This window comes from Syngnathus acus, unplaced genomic scaffold (assembly GCF_901709675.1).
Source record: "Syngnathus acus unplaced genomic scaffold, fSynAcu1.2, whole genome shotgun sequence".
Classification (NCBI taxonomy): Eukaryota; Metazoa; Chordata; class Actinopteri; order Syngnathiformes; family Syngnathidae; genus Syngnathus; species Syngnathus acus.
The window spans coordinates 59,352-86,960 of NW_023590223.1; the positions used below are offsets into that span (position 1 = coordinate 59,352).

A 27,609-nucleotide genomic window follows, 5' to 3' on the forward strand; every position below is an offset into this window, starting at 1 on the left:
CGTACAACAACGACAAACCTTGGTTTACACCGAACCTCAGGAGGTTGCGCAAAGTCAAGGAGGAGGCCTTCAGGAGCGGCGACCGCGACCTGTTCAGGCAGACCAGAAACACACTGAACCGAGAGGTCAGGAAAGCCAAGAGGTGTTACGGGGAGAACCTGAAGAGACACCTCTCTGCCAATCCTGATCCCTCAACAGTGTGGAAAGGTCTGCAGAGCATCACGGGCTACAAGAAACGAACCCCCCGTCCTGTGGAGAGCCCAAGGCTTGCTAACCAGCTGAATAAGTTCTACTGCAGGTTTGATCAGTCCTCCCACACAACGGGACTTCCTGCAGCACAATCTACATACTCACCTCTCCCCACAACTGCTCTGTCCACACCTCTATCATCGTTGTCACCCACTCTCTCTCTTGCAGAGGCCGCGCCCGCACTCCAGGTCCGCGAGGAGGAAGTGCGCCAGATGTTCCGGAGACAAAAGACCAGGAAGGCACCGGGCCCAGACGGCGTGTCACCTTCCTGCTTGAAAGTCTGCGCTGAACAGCTGGCGCCCACCTTTGCACGGATCTTCAACCGTTCTCTGGGGCTGTGTGAGGTGCCCTCGTGCTTCAAGAGCTCCACCATCGTTCCAGTGGCCAAGAAGCCCGCCATCACAGGTTTGAATGACTATAGACCCGTCGCACTGACATCTGTGGTCATGAAATCTTTCGAGAGGTTAGTGCTGAACCACCTGAAGGAGGTCACGGGCCCCCTGCTTGACCCCCTCCAGTTTGCCTACCGGGCAAACAGGTCAGTGGATGATGCGGTCAACATGGGACTGCACTACATCCTGCACCACCTGGACACTCCAGGAACGTACGCCAGGATCCTGTTCGTGGACTTCAGCTCGGCGTTCAACACCATCGCTCCTGACATCCTCCAACAGAAGCTCATCCAGCTTGCGGTGCCTGCCCCCACCTGTCAGTGGATCACCAGCTTCCTGACCAACAGGAGACAGCGTGTGAGGCTGGGGGGCATCACATCTGACACCCGGACCACCAATACTGGAGCCCCTCAGGGGTGCGTCCTCTCCCCACTGCTCTTCTCTCTCTACACCAATGATTTCTCCTCAGATGACTCTCCTGTGAAGCTCCTGAAGTATGCAGACGACACCACTCTCATCGGACTGATCCAGGACGGTGATGAGACTGCGTACAGACAGGAGGTGGAGCGGCTGGTCCACTGGTGCAACCAAAACCATCTGGAGCTGAACCCGCTCAAGACCGTGGAGATGACAGTGGATTTCAGGCGAGACCCTTCACCACTTTTACCCCTCACTATCCGCAGTAATACTATTCTCTCCACAGACACCTTCAAGTTCCTGGGAACCACAATCTCTCGGGACCTGAAATGGACCGGCCACATAGACTCTGTCCGGAAGAAGGCCCAGCAGAGGCTGTACTTCCTGAGTCAGCTCAAGAAGTTCAACCTGCCGCGAGAGCTTCTGAAGACCTTCTACACTGCCATCATCCAGTCTGTCCTCTGCACCTCCATCACTGTCTGGTTTGGATCAGCCTCCAAACAAGACAAGCACAGACTGCAACGGACAATCAGGACTGCAGAAAAGATCATTGGAATCAACCTCCCTTCTATCCAAGACTTGTACCTGTCCAGGACCAGGAAACGTGCAAGGAACATCTCTACAGACCCTTCTCACCCAGGTTGCAGTCTGTTTGAACTACTCCCCTCCGGACGGCGTTATAGAGCTCGGTACGCCAAAACCAGCAGACACCGAGACAGCTTCTTCCCCCAGGCTGTTGCTCTGATGAACTCACACCACTCATAGAGTCTCAGAGGCATTACTGTGCAATAACATCCTGCTCTTCACACCTTTTGAATTTGTCTACACTGTTTTTGCCATTATTCACATGTCCTGAGAGTTGTTAGTCACCTATATGTTGAACAGAGGGTGTGTTTTACCGAAGTCAAATTCCTTGTTTGGCACGCTCAAACATGGCGAATAAAAACTCTTGAATCTTGAATCTTGAATCTTGTAATGAACGTGAACTTTTAATGCATTTTATTCAGAAGGTTACTTTGAACCCCGAGGCTTAAATGGCGGCGCGGCGTATTTATGGATTTTTACGGCCTCCAGGGGGCGCTCTAGCAGGAAGCAAGTCGCTCTTGCTTCTTATATTATTCTTCTTCTTATTATTTCTTCTTCGTCTGTCTCGCTGACAGACGAAGAAGAAATAATGCGCCGAAGAAGACGTGCTAGTTTGTGTTTTGAACATTTCGCGCATCACGCACACACCCTCATGGAAAACACACGAAGAAATGCATTTGATGCAGCTTTTAAGTTAAAAGCAATCGATTTGGCTGTCAAAGAGGGAAATAGAGCTTAAATGGCGGCGCGGCGTATTTATGGATTTTTACGGCCTCCGGGGCGCTCTAGAAGGAAGCAAGAGCGAGACAGACGAAGAAGAGATAATGCGCCGAAGAAGACGTGCTAGTTTGTCAAGACGGTTGCGTCACCCTTTTCTTTATTTCGTGGTCCCGTCTACTCTGGAGCTATACGTGTCGCTCGCTAGTTTAATGTAATTTAGCGCTTCGTGCATGAATAAAATTAGCATGAACAGACCCTCATCACACTCGAAGAAATGCATAAAAGCGACGACGAAAGAGAGACTGAGCAAGTGTGAGGCGAAGGATATCTAACGCTATTCCAATCGGACGCTGAGGAGGAAAACTTCGATGGTTTCAGTGGAAGGAGGAAGATGAAGACGATGAAGCTCTTTTTTTACTTTTACTGGTATGTTTTTTAACGAGCCCTGTTGGTGCTGTACTACCGTGTTGCTGCTGTGTTACCGCCGCGTCTCAGTGACTTTTACCGGGTATGTTTTTTTTAATCCAGCCCTATTAGTCTTGTGTTACTTCCGTGTTGCTGCGGCATTACTGCCGCATTACTGCCGCGTCACGGGCAGTGTTTGGAAAGAAATGTTAAGGTATGTTATTAAAACTTTAAAAAAGCTTTCTGTGTCCAGTCTTTCTTTGTTAATAACTCGGGTGCACACTTCCGTGTTGCTGCGGTACTACTGCTGCGTCACAGGCAATGTTTAGAAAGACATGTTAAAGTATGTTATTAAAACTTTAAAAAGGCTTTCTGTGAACGGTCTTTCTTTGTAAAAAACGCGTGTGCACGTGCGGCTTATAGTCCGGTGCGGCTTGTATAAGAAAAAAACTAAAACATTACCCAAGTTTAGCTGGTGCGGCTTATAGTCCGGTGCGGTTTATAGTCCGGAATTTACGGTACTCTGCGTTGTGCCCGCAGCTCGTTCGAATCATTTTTGCAAAAATGTTACACACAAACGTAGCAGGCACGACCTATTCTGGGGCAATGGACGCAATGGATAATGCATCTGAGTACGGAACCGAAGATTCTAGGTTCGATTCCTGGCTAGCTCATATGCCATTTTTTGGTCAACATTAGCTATGTGCACTTGAATCTTAAGCGCTGAAGTGACTCACAGACACTGTCAACAAAGAAGTTTTTCCCATGTTGTCTCATCTCAAGTCTTTGGGATCATTGGATCTGCGCAGTCTGATAGTTCCACCACCAGCTCAGTGGCCTAGTGGTAGAGTGTCCGCCCTGAGACTGGAAGGTTGTGGGTTCAAACCCCGGCCGGGTCATACCAAAGACTATAAAAATGGGACCCATTGCCTCCCTGCTTGGCACTCAGCATTAAGGGTTGGAGTTGGGGGGGTTAAATCACCAACTGATTCCCGAGCGCGGCACCGCTGCTGCTCACTGCTCCCCTCTCCCCCAGGGGATGGATTAAAATCACACGGGGATGGGTTAAATGCAGAGGACAAATTTCACCGCACCCAGGTGTGTGTGTGACGATCATTGGGACTTTAATCTTTAATCTTAATTTTAACATCAACATTCTTTCATGGTATGCCTGTGTTAGAGTGGTGCTCACTCTAACTTATTTTGCAAGAACCACACGGGAGACAGTATGCCCTTTTAAACACCTGCAGGTGGAGAGTCATTCGTCGCTGTGCATACAGCGATGATCGAATGAGGTCTGACTCTGGCCTCTTGCAAGAGCATTTTTATTAAGAGAAACAGGGTGGGGGTGAGAGTGGACTGGATGGAGAGAAAGCCCTTGACCTCTAGTCAAAGCATAGCAGGGGGTGTTTTACGACGTTGTGTAGGATGGGACAAGCTAGGTTATTTATTACAGGTTACATTCCAACATAAGCATAAAACTAATCTAGCTAGGTTATTTATTACAGGTTACATTCCAACATAATCATACGATCAAGATAATCTGGAAAACCCTGACAGCCTGGGTGTCCTGGCTGAAGATCCTAAAGAAAAGACCCTAAAACTCATTGTATGCTATTGCATGATCGTATAGCGTTGTGGCCGCAGCATCCCCGGAACGAAGCTGGGTCATGGCGTAATTAAATTACCTTGCTGAATTTGTCCGTTGTTCACTGTTGCCAAACAGCCTTCTGTTAAACACAAGCTTCCAGACATTACGTCCACCTATGTTTCAATATCAAGTTTATTTCATCAAGTTTTTCTGAATTCATCTTGGTGAAACTCCCTCAGGCATTCCTATCTTTTTTTAGGCCTGGCTGCCACGAGGCAGCGGTAGACATACAATTATGACCCTGAAAGGATATGCGCAAACTGGCTATGATATTTATAAAAATTCATTAATCACCGAAATGCAGTCCTCAGGTCCATGTCATATTCGCTACCAATCGGAATGTAACGGCGTCAGCTAATTTGATACGGGGCTCGTTGGTCGAGGGGAATGATTCTCGCTTCGGGTGCGAGAGGTCTTGGGTTCAACTATCGAATGAGGCCTACTTTGAAACACAGCTGGCTCCTATTCTCTGCCATTTTCGACAGGCCAATGTCACATGCGCATCATTTGCAGGCTGCATTTGTGTGACACGTGATATGAATTTAGACACAGCTAAGAACTACCAAATGGAATGTATCAGAGTCAGCATGGTTCCATCTAAAGTGAGTGAAAGAAGCCAGTTTTCTCCCAGTCTCAAATCAGGTACCACAACATAATTGCAGCGCAAAATCGTTTTAATTTGTCATGGACTTTGCATAGGAACCAACAATGACAAGAAATAGTCGAAGAAGCTGTTTCCACCCAGTCTCGAACTGGGGATCTTTCACGTGTTAGGCCAGGGGTCGGCAACCCAAAATGTTCAAAAAGCCATGTTGTCCCACCCCAAAAAAAACATACCTGTCGAGAGTGGCAAAAATCTAAAAACCTTTTATAAGGCAATATAGACTGTCAATACATGACCTGTATGCCTACTATTAAAATAATTAAGTAGGCTACAAATACAAAGCAACAAAGCGACGCAAGACGTTGCCCCTGGATAGCCGGCAGACTTTGTTGTGCAGCAGGAGATCGACATATTCGCTCTCAACTTCATCTAGCAATTCACGGAACTGGTGGTGGTTTAATGCTTTTGCGATTATTTTCTTCACAATTTGGATGACAAGGTTCATTACCTCCATACACTCTGGTGGGAATGTTTACGCACACAGCGCCTCTTGGTGCACTATGCAATGGAATGCAAGCAAATTTCGATCCAATGCTTTCTGTCGTAAAGTCACAAACTTTTGCGACCCTCTCAAACTCGGTGTGCCGTCTATAGCGTCTGAAATCAGGTGGCCAGTGTGTATCGCTGTCATTTAAACACTGCAGCACAGCCTCGCAGATGTCCTCCCCCCGTGTTTGGCCTTTTAGTGGTATCAATTTCTTCTTACGGCCCATTAGAGTTCACGTACCTGCATAGCAGAGCTGTCTGTTCGATATCGGTCACGTCACACGACTCTTCACAGGCAATTGAGAAAGCTGGAGCTGAATTGATGTCCTTGATACATGAGTATCATGAACTCACTTAACATCTAAGGCCCCATCCCTGAAGATGAGAGGCCAAGTGTACTCAGCCTGCGTCAGAAGTGGTATGACGTACGGAAGTGAAGCATGGGCCCTGAAAACAGAACACAAAGACAAACTAAACAGAGCAGAAATGAGGATGATCAGATGGATGTGTGGTGTGTCAATGATGGAGGAAAAGACCAGTGCAGAGCTGAGAAAGAAGATGGGAGTGGAGGCCATAGTGGATGTGGTGAGGAGAGGCCGACTGCGATGGTACGGACATGTAGTGAGGAAGGACGAGAACGACTGGGTGAAGAAAGTTATGTCGTATAATGTAGAGGGAACAAGACCCAGTGGCCGACCTAAAAAGACCTGGCAGACGACCGTGGCAGCCGACATGAAGGCACTCGGCATCAACCACGAGATGGCCATGGACCGTTCCCGGTGGAAGAAAGCCATATCGAGAATCCAGTCCAACCCAGCGGCAACTGGAAAGCGGACTTTAAACCGATGATGATGACGATGATGATGATTTGCTGATTGGTAATATTGTTTGCCATTCAAATTACCATTCCGTTCACTGATTTTGCGGAGAGAGGCATGTCTTTAATTTTCGGAATGATCTCGGTTTTGTTTTTGAAGTCCGAAAATACGCACTCTGATATTTTAACGAATTAATCCTTCATGTACTCGCCATCGGTGAATGGTTTTCCGCGCTTTATTATCTCCCGGGCTGCAACAAAACTTGCAGCAGTAGTAGAGTTTGGAGATGCAATCTATTTCTTGAAACTGTTTTTTCGTTCCTCAAATTGCACCTTCCCTCTCCGTTCCAACTGGGTGATCGGCAGCAAATTTAGCATGCTTTAGCTGAAAATGTCACTCCAAATTGCTCTTTTTGTTATATTTGACAACTTCTCATTGCAAATCAAACATTCAGGCAATCCTTCAGCATTGGCAATGAAAGCAAATAGTTGAGTCCATTCTTTCTTAAACCCTCTTTTCTTATCAGCAATCTTTCTGTTTTTGCCTTTAGAATCCATGGCCCGTCACTCAAACACCTGTTTGTTTACAACTCGCCTGTGCTGTGTCGCTTGCTATGCGCCACTCTGATATTCACTATTTTTAATATATTCACAACTACGTACATTTTCTACAGAATAAGAATGTTTGTGTCATGATTACCATCTAAAAACCATATTTAAAAAAACAAAACAACAACATCTTTTCCCATTTTCACGCATTTTTGCAAGAGCTCCAGGGAGCAGCTAGGATTGCGCTAAAGAGCTGCATGAGGCTCTGGAGCCGCGGGTTGCCGACCCCTGAACTAGCCCCATTTAATCTGAGGTGCATGCCATATGGGCTATCAATTGCAATGAAACGGCTTGAGTTAATTGACCTTGATTCTCTTTCGTCTGCTATTTTGATTCTCATCATACATAAAACATCACTTAAATCTGCCATCATGTGTTATCCATTGCGCCACTCGCCCTACAACACCGTATTGACTGTAAACTTGTGCGGAAAACTGTCATTGTCCAAAGGAAGGCTGTTTAGCAACAGTGACCAGCAGACAAATTCAACAAGGTAATTTGATTATGCCATAACCCGGATTCGAATCGAACCAAAAAACGAACCGAAAGGAACCAATCAGATGGCCCGAATCCATGCATGGTGGATGGCGCCGGTGGTAAACAGTGATATTTGAGAAGGGAAATGAAGTTTATAGGATTTGCAGACAGTGTGGAATCATTATTTCAACAAAAGTAGGCAGGTGCATACATTTGGGCACCCCAAGAGAAAAATGACATCAATATTTAGTAGATCCTCCTTTTGCAGAAATAACAGCCTCTAAACCAGGGGTCCTGAACCTGGAATCGGTCAAACTAGGGGTTCTGTGAGTCGGTCTTAGGGGTTCAGCAGAGCCTCTTCTGGGGAGGTCCGAACACACCTGATTTATAAATTCGTGATAACGCATATCTGAACTGGTCTCGCAAAGGCAACAGCAGAAGTCACATTGATTTGCTGGTATGTCATTTGACGTGAATTCATGCATTGTGTTGGTTTTATTCTTTGAACGAGGTGATGTTCATGCACGGCTCATTTTGTGTGCCAGTAAAAAACATCTATGTCTTGAATTTGAAAAAAATATATACATTTTTTTCACTAACGAGGGGTTTGGTGATTGCGGATATGAAACTGGTGGGATTCGGTACCTCCAACAAGGTTAAGAACCACTGCTCTAAACACTTCCTATAGCTTCCAATGAGAGTGTGGATTCTGGTTGAAGGAATATTGGACCATTCTTCTTGACAAATCGTTAACTCCAATAAACTTCATTTCACTTCTCAAATATCACTGTGTCTGTCTGCTATATGATATATTTAACTGAAATTGCTGATCCGAACAGCCAAGGATTTATAAAGAAAATCTTGAAATTGATTAGGGGTGCCCAAACCTTTGCATACGACTGTATATGACCAAAGATTTGAGGTCCAACCGAGACTAAAACTGGGACCACTGGATTCAGAGTCTAGAGCGCTCATGGAACCCTCAGGTGTAGGGAAGCATACGATTTCATGGGGCAGCACACAAGCTGTTGCCATTTCGCAAATTTTTCCCAACTAAATGACAAATTATTTGAGGTCCCACCGAGACTTGAACTCAGATCACTGGATTCAGAGTCCAGATTGCTCACCATTACACCATAGAACCCTGGCAGTGACAGAAGGAGGAGCATAATTCTTTCTGAGCACAATGCACTAACAGGCGCTCATTTTACGAAATTGACAAAAGTAGTGGAGGCAGGGCTTACACACTCATAGGGCTGTCCACAAAGTACTGAATTGGAATTTCTAAATTTGTGTTCCATGTAAATGACTACAAATTGGAAGTTCCACCAAGACTTGAACTTGGATTGCTAGATTCAGAGTGCTCACAATCACACCATGCCAACATTGATTAATTGATTGATTGATTGATTGATTGATTGATTGATCATTTATTGATCCCGGGGGTGGGGAAATTCAGGCCCCATCAGAATCCATACCACAGAGTGGGTATACAAAAGACACACAGATGGCATGAGCGCAACTCAATAGGCTCTCATAAGGCTGCCACACAAAAGCGCCACAAAGAAACCCAATCAAACGGGTTTCAGCCTGTAGTCTATATGTAGACGCTCCAATTTCCGCAGCTTCCGACGCCGTCAAATGACGACAAGCATTCGTGCCGATTGTATCCGGTTATAACCAACCTTTGACCTGTCGAACCCGGAACCGCTGCCCTTTTGCCAGTTTATGAGTCACGCATGCTACGTGAGCGAAGCCGGACGATCGCGATTCACGATGGAAGATGCAAAAAGGTGAGCTCCGGGAAATTATGATAGACTCGAGATAGCAGGGTGAAACTTTTAGGGAACAATTATCATATAATGGTTATTGACATATGTGATTGCAGTGATGATTCGCCCTAACGTATTTCCTCTATGTATTGTTTTATGCGAAACATCTATACATAGACTATCCGCGTCTATGGGTACACAGTCGGCGATGGAGGTCTTCGATGCAATCGAAGATGAGGACGCAGTTGTGGATAAAATCTTTATTGCTCCACCCGTGGTCAGTTTCGAGTCTGACGAAGACACGGGCGAGGAAGACTGCGGAGGAACGTTCAATAATCTCTCGGGACGGCAGCTTAGCGCTCCCGCCGTGGTGGTCCTCGCCGACGGACGTGTGATCGGAGATGATGATGATGGCGACACTGAGGAAGAAGAGGAGCCCCAACAGGCCTCCACCTCAAAGAAACGCTCGCAGAAAGATGCGTTGGACTACAATTGGACCAACAGTAAAACGCGCCTGACAAAATTCCCGGACGCCAGGCCTCTCGCCGTCCCCACAATTTTGGTTGGAAAGAGCGCAGTTCAGAAGCTGGACTTCTTCCTTTCCGATGTATATCCTCACCTTGTTCGCGAGACCATCAAGTATGCGGCGGTGACTGACTCCAACTTCCAGCTCACCATCGGAGAATTGAAGCGCGTGGTGGGGATCTTGCTGCTCTCGGGTTACCACCAGCTCCCCAGTCGCCGACACTACTGGAACACAGATGAAGATCTCCATTGCGCCCTCGTCGCTGGGGCCATGTCACGCAACAGGTTCGAGGAGATCATCCGCTACATTCACTGTGCCGACAACACGCGCCAGAACAGCAGCGACCGGATGACAAAGCTGCGTCCCATGATGGACATCCTCAACGCTCGGTTCGGGGAGGCGTATCCAATGGACTGCAATCTTGATCTGGACGAGGCAATGATTGAATACTTTGGAAGACACGGATGCAAGCAAGCAATCCGAAACAAGCCGGTGCGGTTCGGCTACAAGGCCTGGTGCCTGAACAGTGGGACCAACGGCTTCCTGCTCCACTTCGACATCTACCAGGGGGCGAGTGTAGATGCCTCTGAAGTGGAACGCAAGTTCGGCAAGGGCGGTGGCACGCTCCTTCGACTTCTGGACAACCTCCCCGATGCTGTGCGTGCACTTCCGCTACGCATCTACATAGACAACTACTTCACCGGCCTCCCGCTAGTTGCAGAGCTGCGCAGGCGGGGCTACGCTTGCACGGGGACGATCCGAGAAAACCGCATCCCGCGCTCTTGCCCGATCACAGATCAGAAGGCTATGAAGAGGAAGCCGCGTGGTGCCGTGTCTGTCGTGTACGACACGGCAAACAAGATTGCGCTCACTCGGTGGAAGGATAACGCCGTGGTCACCATCGCCTCCACCCTCACCGCTGAGCATCCTCTGCAGAAGGTGTCACGCTGGTCAAGGCAGGAGAAGAAGAAGGTGGCAGTGGACCAGCCATTTGTTGTCCAGCTGTACAACCGCAGCATGGGCGGCACGGACCGCGCCGACCAGAGCATCGAGCTCTACCGCATCAACATGCGCCGGAAGAAGTGGTGGTGGCCGATATTCACCTGGATGCTGGACGCGGCCGTCTTCAATGCATGGGTGCTGCACCGGCTGGATGAGCACGGCGGGATGTCTCTGCTGGAGTTCCGACGCGAGGTGGCCCGAACTCTGGTTGCAGCACCAGGCGCCACTCGAGCTCGGAGATCGGGCAGACCGCGCGTGTGCGCAGTTGCCGATGACTCCCGCTTCGACACCGTGGAGCACTGGCCGGAAGTGGCGGCGCAAGGCCGAAAGTGCGCACTGCCGACTTGCAAGTCGCGTCCGTCCAGTGCGTGCTCCAAGTGCCGCGTGGCACTGTGCACTGTGAAGTGTTTCCGTGCTTACCGCCAGCCGGAATAAAATGTGTGAGAAGCACTGGTCGCGTGATCCGTTTTCTGACCGGAAGTGGCGGCGCAAGGCTGAACATCATCACTGCTGAGTTACAGTTTATATCTCCGTTTATGGTACCGCAAGTTTGAAAGTTTGTTGTTGAAAGTTTGTTGCAAATAAATTCGGCTATGAAAGCCACTTGTGTTCATAGAAACTTTGGCATTTTCTTACGGCTGGTCCCCATACCCTGGGGATGACGGCCGCCGTTGCACATGCACGCCCATTGAAAATTGTGGAAATGGTCCCTTTCATGTTGCAGACAGCTGTTACGTGTAAAACACAACTATCTCTGAACATTCAAATAAATTACATCACGTTACACTTGCAAATCGTCAGAATGCTCCGATTTTTGTGCACGTATCAGCACATAGTCTATATATAGATGCCGCATATTTCGTAGACGCGACGTCATAACCAAAAAAGCGCGGCATATTCGTACTTAGGGACACCTAAGGACCCAAAAAATATGCACCTTTTTAGAAATAACAATTTGGGCAGAAACGGGTTAAGTACGAAAGATAAAAGCCATCAAAGCAAAGGAAAAAAAGTAACAGCGGCCAACCAGCACCCCTCAATATCAGAGAACACCCCAAAACACACAAAATAGCCTCCACGGGGTCCATAAACAGGTGTAAGGACAGTCCAGTTCAACGGCGCCCAATGGACCGTGGTCGTGAATCGGTGAAAACATCACAAAACAGGCAAACGTGTGAGCAGCGTCCTGGGCACCCAGTCGGGGCAGGTGCAGATGGACACCACGGGGCTAGCACGGCGAAGGTCGTTGGTTCCGACGATCACGAGGCTGCGAGGCCAAGGCGAGGGACCCGTCAGCACCGGCCGGATAAGCAGGAAGCCGTCGTAGAGTTACGCCGGTCTCAACTGATTACTCGGTAATCCAGAAGAGCATTAGCTTTAAAACCATCCAAGATCTAAAGTAAGTTCCACCAGTTGACATTGTAACTCGGAGAACATGTGATTACTTTATCAAATAGTATATGGCTCCTGTTTGCCGAGGTGTCCCTGGCACACTTTGCAAAGCAGACAACACTGACAAATAGATTTAGAAAATGTTGTTTCTACCCAGTCTCAAACAGGGGGTCTTTCGCGTCTTAGAAGAACAGGATGACCAATACGCTATGGAAACTGCTGTGACGTCCAAAGCATTTTGAGAAGCCTGGCAAAAGTTCAACAAAAGGGAGTGAGGAAGAAAGCAGGCACTTATGAACTTTTTGATTTGCTTTTCAAAACTGTGCCAGCAAAAGCAATTTTTCCATACAAAGAAATAAACTCCGCGTCGGGGAATTGAAGCCCGATTTGCCGAGCCCAGGCTGAGTCGTTTCGCTAAAGGGTACCTGATTTGAGACTGGGTGAAAACCAGGTTTCGCACTTTTCTTTAACTTTTGCCAAGCTCTTCAAAAGGCTATGTGTGTCAGCGCGGTTTCCATGGTGTAGTGGTTATCACATTCCCTCACACGCTGAAGGTCCCTGGTTGGAAACAAGTCTTATGATCCTTTTGATTTTAGACTCCGCGTCGGGGAATTGAAAATGTGGAGTAACAGATATTAGGTTGTTTAATGGCAGTCAGTGCACTTCAGCAGATGAAACAACAACGTCAAACTTCAAATCAGAAGGCTATATACTGACCAAAAGCAGGAACTAGGAAGGGAATGGGAGGGAAGGATAAGGTCTGTTCTGTTATCACCTGAATGTCCTGTTATTTACTGAATGTTTTGTGACTATGTGTCATGGAACTTAACTGAGCTCTGTGTGCCGTGTCTGTGCTCACTGCCTATGTGTAAGTGAAAGTCACAAAGCTCTGTGTGCCGTGTCTGTGCTCTGATTGAGCGACTATGTTTGGGTAAATTATTTACACATTGATCGATATGATGAAGTATATATGTTTGTATGAACTAATAAGAGTATCTGCACATTGCTGTTGCTCCCTCTTCAGGCCCTAAACTGATCGCCATTCAATTCCATCCATTCCATCCATTATCTGTACCGCGGGGGGTCGCAGGCGTGCTGGAGCCTATCCCAGCAGTCATCGGACAGTAGGCAAGGGACACGTTGTAACTGGTTGCCAGCCAATCGCAGGGCACACAGAGACAAACAATCATTCGCACTTGCACTCACATCTATGGGCAGTTTGGATTACTAAATCGGCTGACCAAGCATGTTTTTGTGATGTGGGAAGAAAACCCGGGGAAAACCTAGGCAGGCACGGGGAGAACCTACAAACTCCACACAGGGAGCACCAGATCACAAGTCAAAAGTCCTTATATGATACAAATGGATTTGATTTCATGTCGAATCGTATGCTTTGCATGTTTGAGTGGGGATTTGGGGAGGTTTCACCGAACATGTCAATGAATGAGGGAGTAACCGTAAAGATCTAAAATAGTGATGGGTGCGCTTGGTGCCCAGTAGCACTCACCTTTGGTCCAGTAAGTAAGGTGCACCACTGTAGCAGATGTTTCCATAGTGTAGTGATTATCATGTTTGCCTAACACGCGAGAAGTCCCCAGTTCGTGACTGGGTAGAAACAGCTTCGTTACATTCCGATTGGTAGCGAATATGACATGGACCTGAGGACTGCATTTCAGTGATTAATGAATTCTGATTAATATCATAGCCGGTTTGGACGTGTCCTTTCAGGGTCATAATTGTGTGTCTACCGCTGCCTCGTGGCAGCCAGGCCTAAAAAAAGATGGGAACGCCTGAGGGAGTTTCGCCAAGATGAATTAGGAAGAACTTTATGAAATAAAGTTGATGTGAAAACGTAGGTGGACGTAATGTCTGGAAGCTTGTGTTCAACAGAAGGCTGTTTGGTAACAGTGAACAACGGACAAATTCAGCAAGGTAATTTAATTACGCCATGACCCAGATTCGTTCCGGGGATGCTACGGCCACAACGCTATACGATCATGCAATAGCATACAAGAAATTTAGGGTCTTTTCTTTAGGATCTTCAGCCGACCATGAAAGAATGTTGATGTTAAAATGTTGGTGGAAATATCCAACTGCGCAGATCCGATGATCCCAAAGATTTGGGGTGAGACAACATTGAAATTTTTTTTTTTCTTTGTTGACAGTGTCACTTCTTTTGTGGCTTAGCTCTTCTTCGTTTCACATCTAAAGTATCGTATCATTTTACCTTGTAGCTTATACTACCCCGTACATGCCATATCATGTCGCCCATACAACTCATGCATGAGATGCGATGGCTGAGATATTTAGGCAATGGGTTGCTACTCCATTGTGCTCTCCACTCATCATTTCATATCACATCCTCGTCGGATTTTCAAAGTATCTTGGCACAACGTACATAATGTGTCCTGTCAATGCCATATGAGAAAGATGAGGTGGCCGAGAGTTTAAGGTGATGGATTGCTAATCCATTGTGCTCTGCACTCATGGGTTCAAATCCCATCCTCGTGAAAGTTGGTGTTAAATTGTTGTACAGACGAGCCTCGGTTCTCGAAAAAATCAGTATTTGAACAAAAAATTTGAGAATTTTTTGCTCCGGATGTCGAACGAAATTCGATTGTCGAACCTCACGAGACGAGCCGAGAGGACCCGCATGCCAACTGACTCTGTTCGTTATTACATTCTCGTTACTCTGAGGATTGCAACAACTCTAATCATGCCTCCAAAGGAAGCAAGTGGGAGCAGTAAAGCCATCCTAAAACACAAAGACGCTCCTAAAGCAATGCAACAGTGAGCGCCCGGCGCGCTGCGTTTGCGCGATCGGACCAAATTAAGCTCCCTGCGCACTGAGGTCCACTTAAATTTTGGAAAGTACATCAGGACTTTAAAAATATTTTCTAAATTATTGCTAAGCACTGCAGTTGCGCGATCGGACAAAAATGTACAAATGAAAAAATACTTTAAAAAGGCGGGGTTTTTAAATTTAAATTTTTTTCCATTATTTGTAATGGGAAAACATGATTCGGAATTTGAACGATTAACTTCTCCAACAGCCTTCTGGAACGGATTGAGGTCGAAAACCGAGGCTCCACTGTATCTGTAATCTGGTTTGTATTTGACTCAATATAGTAATATTTGTACTCTTTGGCGGCTCGGTGGAGAACTGGTTAGCATGTCCGCTTCACAGTTAAGAAAGTGCGGGTTCGATTCCATCAACGGCTGTTGCGTGTTGTTGATGATGTCCGTTGTTGGGTCAGGAAAACTATGATGTGGGGTAACGGTTGGTTATTTATTGGCAAGGTTTTGGGTTGTTTAATGGCGGCCAGTACACATGGCACTTCAGCAGATGTAACAACACCCCCCATCTCCAGATCAGAAGGTTTTATACTGTCCGGAAAAGGCGGGAAAGCGTCACCTGACCATTTGGTATCTTTGTGTATTGGAGAGTCACTGCCCTGTGGGTGCGTGTGTGTGTGCGTGTGTGTGTGGGTGTGTATATGTGCGTGTGTGGGTGTGTATGTTGTTGTAAGGCGGACGTAGTTGAGAGCGCCATGAGAACGTTAAAGGGGCAAGTGTGTGCATGGATTGTATTTATAAAACCCGCGCGGAGGTCAGGCCTTGTAGCACAATAGTTAGGGTACTGGTTTAGTCAACAAGGGGTTATGAGTTCAATTTTCACTGAGCCCTGATAATATACTTAATTGCTGTGCAAGCTGAATTTATAATAGTTGAGGGTGTAATTACACGTATCTTGTCCATGGTACTGGTGACCAGCAGTTGTGTGATGAGTTGTTGTTGTCTTTGGGGACATGAAGGGAAATTTTATAGTTTCTCATGGCACACAAATGTGCCCACACTGGTTGAAATTCACTGGCCTAGAGTCCTGGTTAGACTACATTTTCAAGAGTTTCTTTTGGTTCATCTTCTAAAGTTTGACACAGTTTTGCCAAGCAAGGCCGCGTAGCTTAGTGATAAGAGCACTAGAATTGTAAATCAGAGGGTGTGAGTTTAAATTCCCACTAGGTCTGACAGACAGCTACATATGCGAACCTTGCTTGTTTGTTTGTTTTTTGTTGTTTGTTTGTTTATTTTCACATACAAAAAACAATTTAAAATGTACGTAGATTAAATAAATGTGATGGAGATGTCTAAAAAACCCTCCAGGGGCTTGCGAAGTGGCATTCTCCAGATATATGAATACATTTAAGATAAATTTCAATGGATAGAGAAATATGCATCCTAATACATGTCATACGGATGAAAAAAAAAATTATAACAGGGATAGGCATACAACATACAACAATAAGGAAAAACACACCAAAACTATAACTAAAGAGAAGAATGAATGGATCCGGGTTCATTTAGCATACCATATGGAAAGTATTTAGTGTCTAAGAGAAGTGATTTCAGAGCCTTCTTAATTGGTCCCATAAAAATAGTGGCAGCGAATTGTAAATCTTTGACCCTCTGTAGTCTATGTTAAACTGAGTTTGGGCTGTACGGGCTATTGGTGGTCTGAGGTCATTTGAGCTGCGTGTGGGGTAATTATGGACCTGAGAATTATGTCTAAATAAGTTATGAAAAAATAGGGGAAGGGTTCTCCCCAATGAGCCTTGAACAAAGAGACCAATTTGAAGATGATTGACTTGAAAAACAGTGAGGACACCTAGCCGAGTAAAAAGAGGCTGACATGAATGTTTCGGATGTACACAACATATTACTCTTAGAGCTCGTTTCTGCAGACGATATATAGGCTCAAGTTTGGCACTTCTTTTGTGGCTTAGCTCTTCTTCGTTTCACATCTAAAGTATCGTATCAGTTTACCTTGTAGCTTATACTACACCGTACATGCCATATCATGTCGCCAATACAACTCATGCATGAGATGCGATGGCTGAGATATTTAGGCGATGGTTGCTACTCCATTGTGCTCTCCACTCATAATTTCATCACATCCTCGTCGGATTTTCATTATCTTCACAAAGTATCTTGGCACAACGTACATAACGTGATATGTCATCCCCAGATGAACAAGACGAGGTGGCCGAAGGGTTAAGGCGATGGATTGCTAATCCATTGTGCTCTGCACGCATGGGTTCAAATCCCATCCTCGTCGAAAGTTGATGTTAAATTGTTGTACAGTGGAGCCCGGTTCTCAAACAAATCATTATTTGAACAAAAAATTCGAGAATTTTGTGCTTCAGATGTCGAACGAAATTCGATTGTCGAACCTCGCGAGCCAACTGACTCCGTTCATTATTACATTCTCGTTACTCTGAGGATTGCAACAACTCTAATCATGCCTCCAAAGGAAGCAAGTGGGAGCAGTAAAGCCATCCTAAAACACAAAGACGCTCCTAAAGCAATGCAACAGTGAGCGCCCGGCGCGCTGCGGTTGCGCGATCGGACCAAATTAAGCTCTCTGCGCACTGAGGTCCACTTAAATTTTGGAAAGTACATCAGGACTTTAAAAATATTTTCTAAATTTTAGCGACCGCTCTGTCACAATAATGCGACCAGCATCGGCGAAGCACTGCAGTTGCGCGATCGGACAAAAAATGCGCAAATGAAAAAATACTTTAAAAAGGCGTTTTTTTTTTTGCTTGGAACGGATTAATTTCTTTCCATTATTTGTAATGGGAAAACATGATTCGCAATTTGAACGATTCACTTCAACAACCTTCTGTGGTCGAAAACCGAGGCTCCACTGTATCTGTAATCTGGTTTGTATTTGACTCAATATAGTAATATTTATACTCTTTGGCAGCTCGGTGATACACTGGTTAGAATGTCCGCTTCACAGTTAAGAAAGTGCGGGTTTGATTCCATCAACGACTGTTGTGTGTTGTCGATGATGTCCGTTGTTTGGTCAGGAAAACTAAGATGTGGGGTAACGGTTGGTTCTTTATTGGCAAGATCTTGGGTTGTTTAATGGCGGTCAGTACGCATGGCACTTCAGCAGATGTAACAACACCCCCCATCTCCAGATCAGAAGGTTCTATACTGTCCGGAAAAGGCGGGAAAGCGTCACCTGACCATTTGGTATCTATGTGTATTGGAGAGTCACTGCCCTGTGTGTGCGTGTGTGTGTGTGGGTGTGTGTGTGTGCGTGTGTGTGTGTGTGTGTGTGTGTGTATGTTGTTGTAAGGCGGACGTAGTTAAGAGCGCCATGAGAACGTTAAAGGGGCAAGTGTGGGCGTGGATTGTATATATAAAACCCGCGCCCTATGACGCGGTGCGCCCTATGTGTGTAAACACAGTCATGGCACACATAACGGAGACTGCGCCTTTTATTACGGTGCGCGTTTTAATCGTGAAAATACGGTGACTCGTCAGCGCTGGTTTACTGCAATTTGACGACAAACCGCAAAACTATTGGGCATAGAAAGCATCATTTATTGGCACGACTAAAGACTTAAATTTATCAGAAAGAGAGGAGTTGGACCTACTAACAAGGTGGCTAGGTCCAAGATCTGCAGAACAGGTGAAAAGGGTTCATGGAGTACCCGCTGGAGGCGTAAAGATGATTTGGGAACGGGTTGAAGAGTGTCACCGTTCCTCAGAAGCAATTGAGGACACACTGCTAAACAAGATAGAGGAGTTTCCAAGGCTAACAAACAAAGATACGAGCCAGCTAAGAGACCCGGGAGACATCTTGTAGGAGCTATTGTGGGAGCTAAGTCAGATGATTGATTGATTGATTGATTGATTGATTGATTGATTGAAACTTTATAGATCCCCGGGGGTGGGGAAATTCAGGCCCCAGCAGTATTCATACTGAAAAGGGAGCAACAGCAATGTCTAAATATTTCATATTAATTACATATTAATTTATGAAAACATAGTTGCTCCATCAGAGCACAGACACGGCACACACAGCTTGGTAACTTTTCCATTACACATAAGGCAGAGCTTATTAACGTCATGACACATTGATACAAAACATTCAGTAGACAACAAGACATTCTTATGAGGATATGTTTTCCTTCTTTTCCCCTCCCTTTTCTTCCCTTCCGTATTCGTGCTTGCGGAGAATATAAACCTTCTGATCTGGAGTCTGACGTGGTTGTTCTCCTCTGCTGAATTGCACTTGTACTGACTGCCGTGAATCAACCCAAGATCTTGCAAATAAGAACCAACTATTACTCCACATCTTTATTTTCTTTGCTCAACGACGGACATCTTGAAACAAAACGCAACATAACCCTGCCTGATAGTAGTGTGTTTGAATTTTGATTAGTGGTAGGTGCTAAAGACTCATTGCTAGCAAGAGAACTGGTCTTGCAAAAAAGGATTCACTCGCTGAGTCCAAATTCACAGGCTGCATCCTCAGAAAGTTTTTTTATTTTTTTATTGCCAATTATAGGGCTGCATAACGTGACTCCTGGTGCGACGCGAACGCACATCACGTGACACACGAATTCAGCCTTGAAACTGGCATTCGTTAAATGGCGACGGATGCTGAGCGGAGACTACAGACGTATATTTTAAAGTCATTTCCCATATTACTCTTTCAAATATCTATTCAGAAACTCTCAACATATAAGGACATACTGATTGAGAGAAAACAGGGGGGGGGGGGCTGAGAGTGGACAGGTTTGGTGAACCCCCGACATCTGGTCAAATCAGAGCAGGGGGTGTTTTATGATGTTGGGGGAAACAGAACAACTGATTGCTTACCTCTGCAGCTGGTTAACCAGTGCAGAGGTCTTAGCACTTTGTTTACGATGTTGTGGGAACAAACAGAATATTTTTTCCCCCTCAGCAACTGGTTAATCAATATAGTCTCCATTCCAACACAATCGTACAATCAAGACAATTTGTCAACCCTAACAATCTTGGGCCAGGAACTGAGCAGGAAAAAGGTTTCTCACCTGTGTGTGTTGTGTTTATTTTTAAGTGACTGTTCTGAGAGATTCTTTGACCACAAACTGAGCAGGAAAAAGGTTTCTCACCTGTGTGTGTTCTTGCATGTGTTTTTAAATGTCGCTTCTGAGAGAATCTTTGGCCACATCTTTTTTGATGAAAAGACACACCTTGTCCTTTTGCTCGTTAGGCATGACTGTTGTCACATTCAAACTTGTACATAAAGGAGAATCAAAATCAGGACTCGACCCTGCTTTCCAAGACCAGCGCTTCAACCAGCTATGAGGTTCGAGAACACTAACTGGTTCTCAAACTTGGCCCAGCTATCTTGCTTTGCTTGCTCGCAAAATAGTAGCATGGTAGTTAAACGTGCCTATTGATTTGTGACACATCCTAATTTCGCAATATTGTACATGAATAGTTTATAGTTTATTAGTAACAGCTATAGATCAGACCTTGTAGCACAGTAGTTAGGGTACTGGTTTAGTAAACAAGGGGTTATGAGTTCATTTCTCACTGAGCCCTGATAATATGCTTAACAATTGCTGTGCAAGCTGAATTTATAATAGTTGAGGGTGTAATTACACGTATCTTGTCCATGGTACTGGTGACCAGCAGTTGTGTGATGAGTTGTTGTCTTTGGGGACATGAAGGGAAATTTTATAGTTTCTCATGGCACACAAATGTGTCCACACTGGTTGAAATTCACTGGCCTAGAGTCCTGGTTAGACTACATTTTCAAGAGTTTCTTTTGGTTCATCTTCTAAAAGGTTGACACAGTTTAGCCAAGCAAGGCCGCGTAGCTTAGTGATAAGAGCACTAGAATTGTAAATCAGAGGGTGTGAGTTAAATTCACACTCGGGTCTGACAGACAGCTACATCTGCTAACCTTGCTTGTTTGTTTGTTTTTTGTTTGTTTGTTTATTTTCACATACAAAAACAATTTAAAATGTACATAGATTAAATAAATGTGATGGAGAATGTCTAAAAAACCCTCCAGGGGCTTGCGAAGTGGCATTCTCCAGATATATGAATACATTCGATCTCTTTGTGTGTCTTGGCATGTGAAGAAATTGACAATAAAGCAGACTTTGACTTTGACTTGATTTAAGATAAAATTTCAATGGATAGAGAAATATGCATCCTAATACATGTCATACAGATGAAAAAAATATATAACAGGGATAAGGCATACAACATACAACAATAAGGAAAATACACCAAAACTATAACTAAAGAGAATAATGAATGGATCCAGGTTCATTTAGCATACCATTTGGAAAGTATTTAGTGTCTAAGAGAAGTGATTTCAGAGCCTTCTTAAATTGGTCCCATAAAAATAGTGGCAGCGAATTGTAAATCTTTGACCCTCTGTAGCCTATGTTAAACTGAGTTTGGGCTGTACGGGCTATTGGTGGTCTGAGGTCATTTGAGCTGCGTGTGGGGTAATTATGGACCTGAGAATTATGTCTAAATAAGTTATGAAAAAATAGGGGAAGGGTTCTCCCCAATGAGCCATGAACAAAGAGACCAATTTGAAGACGATTGACTTGAAAAACAGTGAGGACACCTAGCCGAGTAAAAAGAGGCTGAGATGAATGTTTCGTATGTACACAACATATTACTCTTAGAGCTCAAGTTTGGCCTGGTGAGTACTAGGTCAAGCGATACTACAATAGTAAATATACGGCTCGATCATTGAATAGTATAGCATATGGCTACCTCGGAGCTTATTAGATGAAGGGTTTTACGCACAATACCAATGCTCTTGGCCATTTTTGTGGAAATAGTCATGATATGACATTTCCAGGACAATGATCCATCAATCATAATGCCAAGGAATTGTGTAGAACACACGTTAATTATAGGGATGTTATCAATATATTTTGCTGGTGATTTGTTAAATATATGAGATTTGAGACGATAACATATGAAGTTTGATTTTTTTAATATTAAGTGATCATTTGAATGTGCTTGATATATGTAACTATTGAATGTAACTGTATGCTGATACATATGCTTAATTTGAATGTGCCTCATATTGGTTCAGCAGTTCATTTTTTCGGACATTTTTCTCAGTTGTCATTGTCATCCCAGTGTCAAAGTTCAATGTGGCTTAGAATAATATTGAATGTTTCGTGACTTGGAAGAAATTCAAGAGGTAGTGGCATAGTGGTTCTCTCAACTCATTTCAGTTTCATTTATGGTCTATTCTTCGGAGATGGTTCAGGTTTTAAACATGACCACGGCCAAGATCTTGAGGTATGGCGTCACAGATGACGAGATGGTGGACGAACTGCAGAAGAGAATTGCAGACGAAACCAGCATCCCTGCAGCCCAGCCGGAGTTGCTGCTGGAGGCCGGCTCAGCCTTGGAGCCTCACGGGCCGGCCACGCAGTGCGCCATCGATTACACCGTAACTCATATTGAATCGTTCTCGCATGAAAAAAATGTCAATGGTACATCATCATCATCGGTTTAAAGTCCGCTTTCCAGGCGCCGCTGGGTTGGACTGGGTTCTCGATATGGCTTTCTTCCATACTGAGAATATTTTTGGAGCAAAACTTTTTCCAGTCGGATGCCCTTCCTGACACCAACCCAAGGGGAAATTGATTTTCTGGAGGGGTTGACTCCCTTAGCCCATTCCTCTCCCGAGGAGCCCACTGGGCAGTGGTACTATTTAACCCATAGTTGGGGTCTGGTTCGTGGGCACCAGGGCGTGTCCACACACCGGTGGGCCTGCGTGCCGCACGTCTAGGGGCCAAACCTCCTCCGAGTCCCTTGTAGTTTAGCCTGGGTCCGTGTTGTACCCACTTACCATGTGTCGCCGCATGGAGGCACTACATAGGGCTTGCTGTTAAAGAGGCTATGTACTGGCAGGGAGAGACTTACGCACTCGGCTCTCCCGTTCGCATACTGCTAGCCAGCGGTGAGGGTTGACAGTGAGAAGTGACATGCACTGGGCACTCCACCAACACACTAGACGCATCACAACAACCCGACTTGGTCTTATGAAGTCAGACACACCACATCATGTCTCAAATCTCACACTATGTGCAGGAGATAGATGGGCGGCGGACAGACTTCCCTCTCGTTTTCCTGTTTGATCGCTCATCTTGTAGTTCCGAACCACCGTTGACTCCTCGCGTCCTCCCTGAAAACATCCGTTTTCTCCATGAGTCTTCCTCCTCCATTTGTTGGAATTAAAATGTATTTTATTCTTAGTGTGTGCCATAGAATAGTGGAACTCTTTAAACATTCTTAGTATTAGAATTACCAACATAGAAAATAAGGCAGAAATTGTATTACTGTATTATTGCTTAATCGCGTGACCCAATGTAACATTATTCAGTTTGAACATTAAAAAAGGGCTAATGGGAAAATAAAAAAAACATTAATATCAATTATATTGTAAAAATACTGTGTACGAAACACAAATATTGAATTTGTCACCATTTAACTATCAATTTTAAATTAATTTACAAAATTACTCTTTTTTCCACACTTTGATTTATTTTAACCCCCTTATTATCATATTATTTTTTGTGTAAAACCTATCAGATATACTACATAAAGCTAGATTTTATGATAGTTATTAATGGTAAAATTATTGTAGTCTTCTTCTTTACCAGAAAAGGATCCAAAGCGCGTTCTGCCTTACAGCCCTCTGAGGAGGACTTGTGGCCAGGTGTGGCACACCATCCGTTCCCTGAAGGAGGAATGGCAGAGACTGAGACTGCAGCAGGGACAGAAAGCAGCCAAGTAGGAAACACACACACGCACGCACACACATGAATGTGTGAACTGTATCCAAAAATGACAATATTTTCCTCCCAGCATGAGCTTGCTGAGACAAAACTTAGCCCTGTCCAAGCAGAAGAATGAGATGGTGTCCATGCACCAGAGACTCAAGGCCCAAGCTGGACTTCTTCAACACCACCCTTCATATAGACATGGACAAATGCCAGGAGCAGACCGCTACTGGAATTGGTATCATGTTAACTCTGTTTCTTTGAATGGGAACAGATCATTGGATTAATTGAATTTGAATGCAATTTGATGGTGGACCTTACCAGAAATGGACTGAAGTACAATCAGCGGCGAAGATAGTATTAGAAGTTCCGATGGATTTCAAGTCCATCGCCTTATCCACCATGTATTTATTATTATTACATAGTGTGCTTGTGGCCGAGTGGTTAAGGAGATGGACTAGAAATACATTGGGGTCTCACCTCGTAGGTCCGGGTCCTGCCGACAACGATCCAAATTTATTCTCATGGTGTAATATTAAGTTAAAGTTAAAAGTTAAAGTCCCAATGATCGTCACACACACATCTGGGTGTGGTGAAATTCGTCCTCTGCATTTAACCCATCCCCGTGTGATTTTAATCCATCCCCTGGGGGAGAGGGGAGCAGTGAGCAGCAGCGGTGCCGTGCTCGGGAATCATTTGGTGATCTAACCCCCCAATTCTAAGCCCTTAATGCTGAATGCCAAGCAGGGAGGCAATGGGTCCCATTTTATAGTCTTTGGTATGACCCGGCCGGGGTTTGAAACCACAACCTTCCAGTCTCAGCTGAGATACTCACCACATTTGTACGGTGTGTACTACACAGTGTGTTGTTGTGGCCGAGTGGTTAAGGCGATGGACTAGAAATCCATTGGGGCCTCCCCTCGCAGGTTCGAGTCCTGCCAACAATGATTTAGAATCTCGTGTTGTATTATGAGATACTCACCACATGCATTTAAACATTGTGTGTCACAGTGTGTTGTTGTGGCCGAGAGGTTTAGGTGATGGACTAGAGATCCATTGGGTCTCCCCTCGCAGGTTTGGTTCCTGCTGACATTTCAGATTTTGAATTAGAATCTTGCTAGCTCCTCGCAATATGCATTTTGACAATGTGAAGACCTCGCCAGTGTGTGTTGTTGTGGCCGACTGGTTAAGGCGATAGACTTGAAATCTGTTGGGGTCTCACCTGGCAGGTTCAGGTCCTGCAGACAATGATCCATAATTTTTATTAGAATCTCGTGGTGTATTATGAGATACTCACCACATCCATTTTAACAGTGGGTATTACAGTTTGTGTTGTTGTGGCCGAGTGGTTAAGGCGATGTACTAGAAACCCATAGGGGGTCTCCCCTCTTAGGTTCAAATCCTGCTGACAACATTTCCATCCATCCATCCATCCATCCATCCATCTTCTTCCGCTTATCCGGGGTCGGGTCGCAGGGGCAGCAGCTTTAGGAGGGACTCCCAGACTTCCCTCTCCCCAGCCACTTCATCCAGCTCATCCCGGGAGATCCCAAGGCGTTCCCAGGCCAGCTGAGAGACATAGTCTCTCCAGCGCGTCCGGGGTCGTCCCCGGGGTCTCCTACCGGTGGGACATGCCCGGAACACCTCCCCAGGGAGGCGTCCAGGAGGCATCCTGATGAGATGCCGGAGCCACCTCATCTGGCTCCTCTGAACGTGGAGGAGTAGCGACTCTACTCCGAGTCTCTCCCGGATGACCGAGCTTCTCACCCTATCTCTAAGGGAGAGCCCGGACATCCTGCGGAGAAAACTCATTTCGGCCGCTTGTATCCGGGATCTCGTTCTTTCGGTCACGACCCATAGCTCGTGACCATAGGTGAGGGTAGGAGCGGAAATCGACCGGTAAATTGAGAGCTTTGCCTTTTGGCTCAGCTCTCTCTTTACCACGACGGACCGGTACAGAGTCCGCATTACTGCCGACGCTGCACCAATCCGCCTGTCGATCTCGCGCTCCATCCTCCCCTCACTCGTGAACAAGACCCCAAGATACTTAAACTCCTCCACTTGGGGCAGGATCTCATCCCCGATCCGGAGAGGGCATTCCACCCTTTTCCGATCGAGGACCATGGACTCGGATTTGGAGGTGCTGACCCTCATCCCAACCGCTTCACACTCGGCTGCGAACCGCTCCAGTGAGAGCTGGAGATCACGGCCTGAAGAAGCCAACAGCACCACGTCATCTGCAAAAAGAAGAGACGCGATGCTAAGGTTTCCAAACTGGACCCCCTCAATGCCTCGGCTGCGCCTAGAAATTCTGTCCATAAAAATTATTAACAGAATCGGTGACAAAGGGCAGCCTTGGCGTAGTCCAACTCTCACTGGGAACGAATCCGATTTACTGCCGGAAATGCGGACCAAACTCTGGCATCGGTGATACAGGGACCGAACCGCCCTTATCAGTTGGCTCGGTACCCCGTACTCCCGAAGCACCCCCCACAGAACCTCCCAAGGGGCACGGTCGAACGCCTTCTCCAAGTCCACAAAACACATGTGGACTGGTTGGGCGAACTCCCATGCACCCTTGAGGATCCTGCTGAGGGTGAAGAGCTGGTCCACTGTTCCACGGCCACGACGAAAGCCACACTGCTCCTCCTGAATCCGAGGTTCAACCTCCCGACGGACCCTCCTCTCCAGCACCCCTGAATAGACCTTACCAGGGAGGCTGAGGAGTGTAGTCCCCCTGTAATTGGAACACACCCGCCGGTCCCCCTTCTTAAAGAGGGGAACCACCACCCCAGTCTGCCAATCCAGAGGCACTGTCCCTGATGTCCACGCAATGTTGTAGAGGCGTGTCAGCCATGACAGCCCCACAACATCCAGAGCCCTTAAGAACTCCGGGCGGATCTCATCCACCTCGCCACCGAGGAGTTTTTTAACTACCTCAGTGACTTCGACCCCAGAGATTGGAGAGTCCGCCTCAGAGTCCCCAGGCCCTGCTTCCACAATGGAAGGCGTGTAGGTGGAATTGAGGAGGTCTTCGAAGTATTCTCCCCACCGACACACGACGTCCCGAGTCGAGGTCAGCAGCACGCCATCCCCACTGTAAACAGTGTTGACGTTGCACTGCTTCCCCCTCCTGAGACGCCGGATGGTGGACCAGAATTTCCTCGAAGCCGTCCGGAAGTCATTCTCCATGGCCTCGCCAAACTCCTCCCACGCCCGGGTTTTTGCCTCAGCAACCGCCGAAGCCGCGTTCCGCTTGGCCATCCGGTACCTGTCAGCTGCCTCCGGAGTCCCGCAGGCCAAAACGGCCCGATAGGACTCCTTCTTCAGCTTGACGGCATCCCTTACCGCCGGTGTCCACCAGCGGGTTCGGGGATTGCCGCCACGACAGGCATCAATGACCTTACGGCCACAGCTCCGGTCGGCCGCCTCAACAATGGAGGCGCGGAACAAGGTCCACTCGGACTCAATGTCCCCCGCCTCCCCCGGGACGTGGGAAAAGCTCTGCCGGAGGTGGGAGTTGAAGCTCTTCCTGACAGGGGATTCTGCCAGACGTTCCCATCAGACCCTCACAGAGCGTTTGGGTCTGCCAGGTCAGACGGGCATCTTCCCCCACCATCGGAGCCAACCCACCACCAGGTTGTGATCAGTTGACAGCTCCACCCCTCTCTTCGCCCGAGTGTCCAAAACATGCGGCCGCAAGTCCGATGACACGACTACAAAGTCGATCATCGAACTGCGGCCTAGGGTGTCCTGGTGCTAAGTGCACACATGGACACCCTTATGTTTGAACATGGTGTTCATTATAGAAAATCCGTGTCGAGCAC

The 27,609-nt window shown here is 46.3% G+C and overlaps 1 protein-coding gene and 3 non-coding genes across 4 annotated transcripts; 3 read left to right on the forward strand and 1 right to left on the reverse strand.

The window, feature by feature from the left end:
- Positions 1-8,544: 8,544 nt before the first annotated feature.
- On the reverse strand, positions 8,545-8,616 carry trnaq-cug. Its single transcript has one exon. It is a non-coding gene; the product is annotated as a tRNA-Gln (tRNA).
- An 836-nt stretch (positions 8,617-9,452) lies between these two features.
- LOC119118899 (piggyBac transposable element-derived protein 3-like) lies at positions 9,453-11,207 on the forward strand. Its single transcript, XM_037245626.1, has one exon. The coding sequence runs from the start codon at positions 9,453-9,455 to the stop codon at positions 11,205-11,207; it is 1,755 nt and encodes a 584-aa protein (XP_037101521.1).
- A 5,991-nt stretch (positions 11,208-17,198) lies between these two features.
- Positions 17,199-17,280, forward strand: trnas-gcu. Its single transcript has one exon. It is a non-coding gene; the product is annotated as a tRNA-Ser (tRNA).
- A 7,367-nt stretch (positions 17,281-24,647) lies between these two features.
- trnas-aga lies at positions 24,648-24,729 on the forward strand. Its single transcript has one exon. It is a non-coding gene; the product is annotated as a tRNA-Ser (tRNA).
- Positions 24,730-27,609: the final 2,880 nt, after the last annotated feature.